This window comes from Aethalodelphis obliquidens, unplaced genomic scaffold (genome assembly GCF_003676395.1).
Source record: "Aethalodelphis obliquidens isolate GAN/ISIS:26980383/991018 unplaced genomic scaffold, ASM367639v1 scaffold93, whole genome shotgun sequence".
In the NCBI taxonomy this organism is placed as follows: Eukaryota; Metazoa; Chordata; class Mammalia; order Artiodactyla; family Delphinidae; genus Aethalodelphis; species Aethalodelphis obliquidens.
In genome coordinates, this window is record NW_020838037.1 from 4,990,778 (window position 1) to 5,001,582 (window position 10,805).

General features: G+C 37.7%; 1 protein-coding gene across 1 annotated transcript; it reads left to right on the forward strand.

Annotated features, from left to right (window-relative positions):
• The first annotated feature begins 300 nt into the window (after positions 1-300).
• On the forward strand, positions 301-7,086 carry LOC113614295 (stromelysin-1-like). Its single transcript, XM_027095688.1, has 10 exons — positions 301-468; positions 1,239-1,483; positions 1,574-1,722; positions 1,847-1,972; positions 2,355-2,519; positions 2,706-2,850; positions 3,738-3,871; positions 4,387-4,546; positions 5,649-5,752; positions 6,684-7,086. The coding sequence occupies exons 1-10, from the start codon at positions 358-360 to the stop codon at positions 6,782-6,784; spliced, it is 1,440 nt and encodes a 479-aa protein (XP_026951489.1). The 5' UTR covers positions 301-357; the 3' UTR covers positions 6,785-7,086.
• Positions 7,087-10,805: the final 3,719 nt, after the last annotated feature.

Consider the following 10,805-nt stretch of genomic DNA (forward strand, 5'->3'; position numbering starts at 1 on the left):
AAACATAAACTACCTAGTAAATTCCAGTCACTTTTTTTTTTCCAGAATAAAAAAAATGCCCCAGTTTTCTTCTTACCAAGACAGGAAGAGTTTCCTGGAGATTAATCACTCTTTTGACTTGCAAAATTGGAAAGGTTGAGAGAAATTAGTAAAGTAGGTTGTATCATCCTATTTTGGATTTGGAATTTTTGGAAATGGGCCTGCTGCCATTCATAGGAAAACAATCATGAGTCAAGCTGTGTGTGGGTGATCTAAACAAACATTGTCACCCTATAAAAGTCGGACTCCAGACCGTTAATCTAGAAGAAGATACACGGAGAGCAAGGCATTAAGACAACAGAGAGCTGTGAAAAGTCAATGGAAATGAGGAATCTTCCAGTTCTGCTGTTGCTATCTGTGGCAGTTTGCTCAGCCTATCCATTGGACAGAGCTGCAAAGGACGAGGATGACAGCATGAACCTTGTTCAGGTAATTAAGGGAGCCAGCCCTCATGCTCCCTGACAGGGCAAAGTGGAAACCCTCTCTGCTTTCTATTTATAAAACTCACAGAATTGTTTGAACTTAATGTATAGGAAGTTCAAAGGCAGAGAGTTATAGAGTGTTGTACGTGGTGAGGGTCTCAGTATCATCTATTTGGACTCCTCTTTTTATGCCAGAGAAACAAAATCCAGAGATATTAGGTAATTTCCTAAGATCAAAGCCACCTTACTAGCAGCACTGCTTAAGACACATGATTAACAAGTGGAGAGTATATGAAATATATCTTGCTTTGGGACTTCTGTAGGTATTTTAATCCAATATAACGTTAGATGGATATTTTTATTGCTGGTGTCATGTTTAGACATAGAGATTTGTCTAAGTTTTTTTTCTTAAGCCAGGTCCTTGTGAGAAGCATAAAGTGGAAAATTGAATAAATGTAGCTGAAATATACAATTACGCACAAGGAAGTTTGTTTTGTTTTTCTCCATTAAGTTCCCTGGATAATTATCTTGGTTTTCCAGTTCATTGCAATTTTCATTGCTTTGGTAGTAAAATAAGCTGCAGAGATATTCTGTTACAAAGATAAAACGAAAGTGAGGAGGAGTCTGCAATTGAAGAATTAAACAAATATGACACTTACTTTGATTTCAATAAACTAGAGGAATATTTCATAGATTAAGTGAGCAACTGTACAAGTTTACCATAAACCACTAAAAATCATAAGAATGACCTAAAAACTATACTTATGTTTCTGCTAGCAATACCTCGAAAACTACTACAACCTTGAAAAGGATGTGAAACAGTTTGTTAGAAGAAAGGACAGTGGTCCTGTTGTTAAAAAAATACAAGAAATGCAGAGGTTCCTGGGGTTGGAGGTGACGGGGAAGCTGGACTCTGACACTCTGGAGGTGATACGCAAGCCCAGATGTGGGATTCCTGACGTTGGTCACTTCAGCACCTTTCCTGGCATGCCCAAGTGGAGGAAAACTCACCTCACTTACAGGTAATGGGTCCAAAGAGATTTTGACATAATACTGAGATTTATAAATCACTATCACAGGAGAAATAGTATCTTCAATTTTTTTTCATACAGGATTGTGAATTATACACTGGATTTGCCAAGAGATGCTGTTGATTCTGCCATTGAGAAAGCTCTGACAGTCTGGGAGAAGGTGACTCCATTAACATTCTCCAGGATCAATGAAGGAGAGGCAGACATAATGATCATTTTTGCAGTTCGAGGTAAAAAACAGAAACAAGAAAAAAAAAAACCCATGAAATTTTATCTGTTGTTGTTTCATTAGAAAAGATCCCAGAGAGATCCTAATTACTAATCTTGCCAATAATTTTTTTTTTTCTCTCTTAGAACATGGAGACTTTAGCCCTTTTGATGGACCTGGAAATGTTTTGGCTCACGCCTATGCACCTGGGTCAGGGATTGATGGAGATGTTCACTTTGATGATGATGAAAAATGGACAAAGGATACATCAGGTTAGTTATACATCTCTCAGAATGATTTCAGTGTGGATTTTTGTTTTAACTTGGAGAACTCTTAATAGCTAAGAATACTGAAGAAATGGGGTGTTATGGATTTCCCAATGGGTCAAGAATCAGCAGAATCAGGCTGGAGATGGGAGTAATTGGATACGGCTGGTACTTTGTCCCAGAGATTGATTTCAAGAATGAGCCTTGAAAAACACTTGGCTTTCCATTAAGTGTACTCAGTCAATTGATCAATTAACCAAAACAAAAAAAAAGAGGGGGTGAAGCACTGTGTGCTTCCAGGAAGTAAACAAATATAATACACAGCTGATCTGTGTAATGTACATGTATTTAAGGAATGAGTAACTATTACTTATGATTTCTTAAATAGGGATCAATTTATTCCTCGTTGCTGCCCATGAACTTGGCCATTCCCTGGGTCTCCAACACTCGAACAACAGGGAAGCTTTGATGTATCCAGTCTACGACACATTCACAGACCTGGCTCGGTTCCACCTTTCTCAAGATGATGTGAATGGCATTCAGTCCCTGTATGGTGAGTGATGCTGGAAAAATTAGGTATTGTAACTTTGCAATGATGGTCTTCAGGAAAGCTTCAAAATGCTGCATAAAGCATTTGTAATTTAACTCAAAGCACTTTGAGAATGTTTGGAAAGGATATAAATTGACAGAAGACTCACATTTCTTCTAATGTTTGCATCCTCATATCTGTTCCCTTTAGGACCTCCCACAGCTTCTCGAGATGACCCTGTGGTGCCCACAGAATCTGTGCCTCCAGAACCTGGCACACCAGCCACATGTGATCCTGCTTTGTCCTTTGATGCAGTCAGCACTCTGAGGGGAGAAACTCTGTTCTTTAAAGACAGGTCAGACAGATATTTTCCTATCTATTCTTTTTATGTATCTATACAATGCTTAGAGAGGAAAACAAACAGAAACTTGATAAGGATTTTTAAATATTTAAAACAAAAAATTTTGCTCTGAACTTGGAATCTTTCTGATGCTTCACTTTCCATATTTTCCTAAAATTGTCAAGTTCATTTTCAAAGACTTAAGATGATTTGATTTTAACCCTGTAATTGTCATTCCCAAATGTTATAAGTTACAGTTGCTTTTCAAAAGTCACAATTAGAACTTTAGAATCAGAATTTTATCTTTACTTCCTTTAAAAATGATACCAGGATACCATTACATTTAATCAATTAATTTACTCACTGCTGGATAAATATGCACATGATAAAACTGCACAAGTGGAAAGAAAGTTAAAAGAAAGTCATCACCACATCATTGACTCTTAGTTCCTCACTTCTCCCTATCTTCATCCATAGTGATGAACTCTTAAATATCCTTCCAGAATTGTTCTGTGTATATATAAAAATATACTTACATGCATGTATACATACACACACATCTGCCTATCTTTTTGAAAATATAAACGATGGTATAATATATATACTGTTTTGCATGAATTGTAGGTATTTAAAGGTTACAGTCAGCTGATTAATTTGCATTGTAAGATAACTTTCCTTTCACAGAAGACATTACTCTGGAATCCTATGGCAACAGGTCCAGTGCAATCTTCTGGAAAAAAAGGAAAGATTTTTCCCCAGTGACAACATGCCTGATTTCTGTCTGTCATTGAGCCTACAGGATGTGGGAATGGGGGAAGATGGGTGAGACAGGACAATGAAGAAAATATGCTGAAAGGTGAAAGACTTCTTTCAATTTTCATTTCTTTTTACATGTTTTTCAGACATTTTTGGCGCAAATCCTTCAGGACATTTGACCCTGAATTTCATTTGATCTCTTCGTTTTGGCCATCTCTTCCTTCAGGCATAGATGCTGCATATGAAGTTATTAGCAAAGACAGCGTTTTCATTTTTAAAGGTAATTGTTATATAATAATTTCTTTAACTTGCTGAAATAAAGCCTCTCACTGGAAAATTGATTAAGACTTTAACTGGGAAATTGCCCAGAGTTGTAAATTCCCTCATTTGGTCTGTGTTCATTCATTCAAGCTGCAAATTTTTGTTTAATGTCTATTTTGAGCTGGTGACTAAATCTAAAATTCTGGCTTCCTTTTTTTTTTCTTTTTTTGCGGTACACGGGCCTCTCACTGTTGCGGCCTCTTCCTTTGCGGAACACAGGCTCCGGACGCGCAGGCTCAGTGGCCATGGCTCACAGGCCTTGCCGCTCCGTGGCATGTGGGATCTTCCCGGACCGGGGCACGAACCCGTGTCCCCTGTATTGGCAGGCGGACTCTCAACCACTGCGCCACCAGGGTAGCCCCCTGGCTTCCTTTATACTATGAAAATCAAAGGTGCTAAGAAGTATTTCTAAAACCAAAGATATCTGTTATAGATTCAATGTGATTGTGATTTTTTTTTTTAAAAAAAACACAGGAAATCAGTTCTGGGCCATCAGAGGAAACGAGGTGTCAGCAGGTTACCCAAGAGACATCCATACCCTGGGTTTTCCTTCAACAATAAGGAAAATAAATGCAGCCTTTTCTGATGAGGAAAGGAAGAAAACATACTTCTTTGTAGAGGACAAATACTGGAGGTAAAATTTGATTGGAATGACTTTGTATGATCCTAATTAGGGAAATTATTTTCTTTCTCTAAGGAAATCCCCCGCCTTACTCTTAGACCTGAGTCCCTCACAGTAGGAGTGGTGGGGCTTTAGACAACTGTGGGGAAGTGCTTACTTTCAAATATAGCAGTGCCTGATAACAGGCATTTCTTAAGCTCTCCTGTTTTGAGTCCCATGTACAATAAGCTGGAGCTTCCCTTTGTGCTGTAGCCCCATCCGCCTGGAGTGTGCTCCTTTCTCCTCCACCTACACAAACCCTGCCCATCCTCCAAGTCCTGGCTCAAGTCCCACTACTTCCATGAAGCTTTCCCTGCTGCATTCCAAACCCAACTGGGCTTTTCTTTTTTGAAAGAAGCCCTGCAAATCCAGGCCACGGGGAAATCATTCCTTTCCCTTTGTCTTATAGTCCACTCATTGTTAGTGTTTGTCTTGATTTCCCAACTGTACTATGTGATTCTCAAGGGCTTCCCTTAGCCTAACCCATTCATTACCTCTGCCTAAGAGGATGACAGGCAATAACAGTCTAGCTGTATAGGGCTCTCAGAGGGGCTAATTCTTGAGCTATCTGCCCAGACTCTGAGATCTGGGTGGACCAACCAAGGTCCAGCCAACAATCAAAGATGCACTTACTGTGCTTTGCTTCTTGTTCCAATCCCTTTTCATAGGAGACTGCCATAGGAAATCCAGATGTGCAGGGTAGGGACAACATATATGTACAAAGTATGATAGAGAACTTCAAATTTGTATTTTAGATGAATGATTGAATTCACTTTATGTTCATATCTTTGTGATAGAAGGATGATTAAGATTCTTTCTGTCCAGACCTAAGAAATATGGTAACAAACAGCATCTGCTAGATCAGGATGTTACCTCTGTTTCTGGTAGAGATTTTAAAAGCTAAGTTTGCAGTACCATTAAAGTCACACATTTCTGTAGCACTAAACATGTCTGACATTTATTTGCAGTACTTGGAAAGTTTGTTAGAATTCCACATTAAACCTAACATGATTTACGAATTTTGGTAACATGACCTCCATGCAATGCTGAGCTTTGTTTCTTTTACTCGGTGCAGATTTGATGAGAAGAGACAATCCATGGAGCCAGGCTTTCCCAAGCAAATAGTGGAAGACTTCCCAGGGGTTTACCCAGAGGTGGATGCTGTTTTTGAAGCATTTGGTAAGAGGACACTTATTTTGTTGGCAGTGGGGCACTTGAAACAGTCTATAGTATCAAAGGGAAGAGGAAAATTGAAATAATATTTCATAACAGTTTTCTTTAACCAGGATCCTCCTCTCAACCCTAAATTTCAACTTATGAATTTCATATCAATTATATGACTACCTCATATAATAAGCTATATAAAAATTACCTCAAGTGGTATGGCCAAGTTTACCACTGACCAGCTGGCTTTCTCTATCCCGCTGCTGCTACTAATTCCCAGGGAGATTTTCTCTGTCTTTCCTGAGTAGTCAGTCAGTTGCCAATATTTAAATTTCCATGAGCCCAAAGTCTAAAAAAAGATTTTTTTCCTCCTCAGGGATAGATGGGTGGAGGGATAGATGATCTTTATTGAAAGGTAATCTAAGCACCATGATGGCAGAGCCATAAAGGATCATCAGGCTCTGAAAGAGTCCCTGTGCCTCTCTGAGGCCAGAAATGCCCCTCAGGCTGCCTCATGAGGAAAAGGGAGGAGGAGTATTGAGAAAGAAAAGCTTAAAGATACCACAGTTTCCAAAGATTCAGAGAATTTTATCTGACTGCAAGCAGAATAACCTAATAACTCAGAGCATGATTTTGCTGTCAGACAGAGCTGAAGTTGAGTGCCATCTCCATTCTTTCCTTGTTGAATGACCTTGGACAAGCATCTAAATTTGTCTGAACCTCAACTTCCTCATCTGTAAAATGGAGTTAGATATACATGCCTCTTAGGATTGTTGCAGAAATAAATGAAAAAACATCATGTAAAATGTTTAACATAGTCCCTGCCAAGTAGTATAATTCTATAAACACTTTCTGCTTTTAGGTATCTATTATTATGAGTTTTGTACTTTGCCAAATTTATTTATTGGAAAAAATATCTCACTATTTCCCCCGTCTGTATTTGCAGGGTTTTACTATTTCTTCAATGGATCTTTGCAGTTGGAGTTTGACCCAAATGCAAAGAAAGTGACACATGTTTTGAAGAGTAACACCTGGTTGAATTGTTAGGAGAGATGCTTAGAAGGCATAACATGGGAATTCTAAATGAAGCTGAAAACTCTTCACCTAAGTCTCTGTGAATTGAAATGGTTCATTTTCTCCTGTGTGTGCAGTGACTGAGAATGAGAGTGTGAGCTGGTGTGTCTTGCCCATTAGCTTCACAAATTACAGGGCATTCAAATGGGCTGTGTGTTTGCATTTTGCTCACATGGGGTAGCCTCCCACGGGGAAGGAAGAAGCATTTGTGCAACAGACAAGTGACTTTATATAGAATATTTTCTTATTATTTAATAAAGAGGAGTTGTCAGTTATTTTATTTTATTGTTCTGTTTGTTTCAAGGACTAGTTGTCCTCACAATCTTGGGCGCATTGTGGACTGAGCAGGAAACAGTAGAGGTGGCAGGATTAGGATCTCCACAGCTGGAGCCTCACAATGGGCTCATCCAGAAATGGAAACAATCTGCCACTTGCCCTCCCCAGGTACCCTACAAAAGAGATGCTATTTCCACCAACCAGGCATCATATGTGTTCCTGACATACCTAAGGAGAAAGATCTAGGGAAGTTGTCACCTTATAGGGCAGTCTCTGAAAAAAGTTGTGAAGCAGAATCCTATAATTATAGCAAATCACCTAGTTCACACACTTCATTATTCAGGTGGGGAAATAAACCTGTTGTTCATCTCTTGCTTTTACTTATATATTCTATAAATGGAGTCCCTTTCCCTGCCCTAGCAAACAAATGTGCTCATATTCCCCCTATTCACACATGAAAATATCCTCCTGTACTCATTTTGTATCTGTCCATGCCCACAAGCCCATGGACAACTGCATATCCTAAAATTGGTTTGTCACTCCTAAGTAATAAATGTAACATGGTATCTGCTACACAGTAAGAGCTCATTCATGCTGTAAATTATTAATTCATTTGAGAATAATCTTTTAATCATATTCCATGTGTCCAGCATTGTGCTAGGTTGTGGGCATAGGAGCCTGAGAAAATGGACACAGTCCCTGCCTCACTGAGGTTATAATCCAGCAAGAAAGAATATAAGCAAATAGTGACAAACATGAACATGTAAGTGTAATTTTAGTAAGAGTTATAAAGGAAAAAAATTAGGCTTATTTGATAGAATAATAGGAGGATCTACTTTGATCTAGGTGGTTTTAGAAGAAGTTTTGGGGGAATGGCATTGGAGAAGGTTTTGAAGGAAGACGTGAAAACTAGGTGAGAAGATGATGGTTTGGACTAAAGTGGTCACAGTGGAGAGTCAGAGACAGGAATACATTTTATATATATATATATAATGATTGACAACAGAACTCTATGATGGCTTAGATATGGAGTTTAAGAGAGGAAAAGTTGCCAGAATAATTCCCAGATAGCTTCCTTGAGCATAAGGGTTGATGGGGGAAGACCTGAAGAGAAGCAGGTTTGTGAGGAAAGGGCAAGAGTTAGGATGAATTGCTCAGTTTTGCCAATTTTTGAAATGTCTGAGAGATTTCCAAGTAAGACCATGAGGTAAGTTAGTCTAGAACTCAAAAGAGAAGATATAGTAATTATGTTTGGTGATGGATGTTAATTAAACTTATTGTGATAATTATTTTGCAATGTATACATATAGCAAATCATTATGCTGTACACCCAAAAATAATACAATGCTATATGTCAATTATATCTCAATATTTTTAAAAGAGAGAGAAGATATAAACATGGGATTTTTCGGCATTTAGATTGTTCTTAAAACCATGAGTATAAGACACACCATATGAGAGATTTTAAGATGGAATCTAATAAATAACAATATTTTGCAGGGGATTGAACATTTCTTTATTTTAAAAATTAACTAAATTATTTGGTTTATTTTTTTTTGATAGGTACTATGTAGCCACAGCACAAATTCAAAAAGTAAAAAACATTTTGTATAAAAAGTTAATTTTCCTCACACCCATTTCATCACTATTTAATTCCTTTCCTCAGAGCAGCCAAGTAGATTTCTAGGAATCCTTTCAGAGCTATTTTATACATATACAAACAGTAATATTATATTATCTTTTTAAGTTAAAATGGTAGCATGTAAATTTACACTGCTCTGCTCTTTGCTATTTTCACTTACTATAATTTGGCAACAATTCCACATTAGTACATGTGGAATTTGCTTCACCCTTTCACTGGCTCCATTCTATGAAATAAATATATAATTTATTTATTCAGTCTCCTATTGGTCACTAAATTAGTGATTAAATAAATGTATACATCAAAGAAATAAAATTTAAAAATTAAAATAATAAATTAAATATATTTAAAATAAAAATATATTAAAATAATTTAATAATATTTAAAACATATACTTGAAAAATATATACTTGAAAAATATATAATATACTTGAAATAAAAATAATGAAAAGTAAGTAAAAAAAAATTGTATCAGTATTATTTTCAGTATTCAGTAGGTTACTTAAAATATTTTATTGTTATTCCCAATGATACAATGAATATCCTTAAACACACTTGCATATCTGTCGAAGCTTAAATTTCTAAGTCTGAGCAGAGATGGAGGAGCAGGGAAACTCGTTTGGATTCTCCAGTGTGTGGGCCATTGGATGCTATTTACAACAGCAGTATTGGTGGAGTGGTGGAGTTGAATTCTGATTGAAGTGAATTGAAATGTTGATGCCAGGATACTTTTGGCTACAGGTAGCAAAAAGTTCCAACTGGCTTAAAAATAAAAGAGTTTATCAAAAAGACAAAAGATAAGTGTTGGTGAGGATGTGGATAAAAGGGAATCCTGGTGCACTGTTGGTAGGAGTGTAAATTGGTGCAGCCACTATGGAGAACAGTACAGCAATTCCTCAAAAAGTTAAAAATAGAACTACCATATGATCCAACAATACAACTTCTGGGTGTATATCCAGAGGAATGAAATCAGATTCTTGAAGAGATAACTGCATTCCCATCTTCACTACAACATTACAATAACCAGGACATGGAAACAACGTAAGTGTCTGTTGATGGATGAATGGATAAAGAAATGGGGCATGTATATAAATGGATCATTATTAGCCCTAGTGAAAAAAAAAAAAAAAGGAAAATCCTACCATTTGCAACAACGTGGATGAAACTTGAGGCCATTATGCTAAGTGCAATAAGCCAGACACAGAAAGGTTAAAACTGCATAATTTCACTGATACATGAAATTAAAAAAAAAAAGACAAATTCATAAAATCAAAGAGTGGAATGGTGATAGGGGCTAGGTGGGTAGAGGAAATAGGGAGTTTTTGGTCAAAGCTTACAAATTTTCAGTTGTATAGGGAAGTAAGTTCTGGAGATCTCACATAAAGGACGGTGACCAGAGTTAGTAATACTGTACTGTATACCTGAAATATGCTGAGAGTAGATCTTGTGTTCTCAACACCTAAAAAAAAAAAAAAAAATTATGTGAGGTGATGGATGTGTTAATTAGTTTGATTATGGTAATCATTTCATAATGTATAGGTATAGCAAAACACCATGTTGTACACCTTAAATATGCATAATTTTTATTTGTCAATTATATCTCCATAAAGCTGGAGAGAGTTTTGTTTTTTTTTGTTTTTTTTGTTTTTTCGGTACGCGGGCCTCTCTCTGTTGTGGCTTCTCCCATTGCGGAGCGCAGGCTCCGGACGCGCAGGCTCAGCAGCCATGGCTCACGGGCCCAGCCGCCCCGTGGCATGTGGGATCTTCCCGGACTGGGGCACGAACCCGCGTCCCCTGCATCGGCAGGCGGACTCTCAACCACTGCGCCACCAGGGAAGCCCGAGTTTTTTTTAAGTAATGAAAATAAAGGAGTTTATTGATTCACATACTTAAAAGTACAGCAGTCAGGAAGGTTTTAGTTTCAGTGTGATCATGGTTCTGGCTCCTCCAGTCTACTCTTGTCTTGACTATGTCTTCTGTGTCAGTTTTACCCTCAGGCTGGCTTTCCTCATGGCAGCATAAGACCTATGGTAGTTCCAGGCATCACACCTATAAAAAGCACCACCCCTAACCATC

What these genes read in the sequence shown, in the direction of transcription:
- LOC113614295 (XM_027095688.1), top strand. Translation starts at nt 358, where the DNA reads ATGGAAATGAGGAATCTTCCAGTTCTGCTGTTGCTATCTGTGGCAGTT. An exon ending in AAAACTCACCTCACTTACAG is followed by an intron (nt 1,484 to 1,573) that starts GTAATGGGTCCA and finishes TTTTTCATACAG; the next exon opens with GATTGTGAATTATACACTGG. An exon ending in CAGCGTTTTCATTTTTAAAG is followed by an intron (nt 3,872 to 4,386) that starts GTAATTGTTATA and finishes AAAAAAACACAG; the next exon opens with GAAATCAGTTCTGGGCCATC.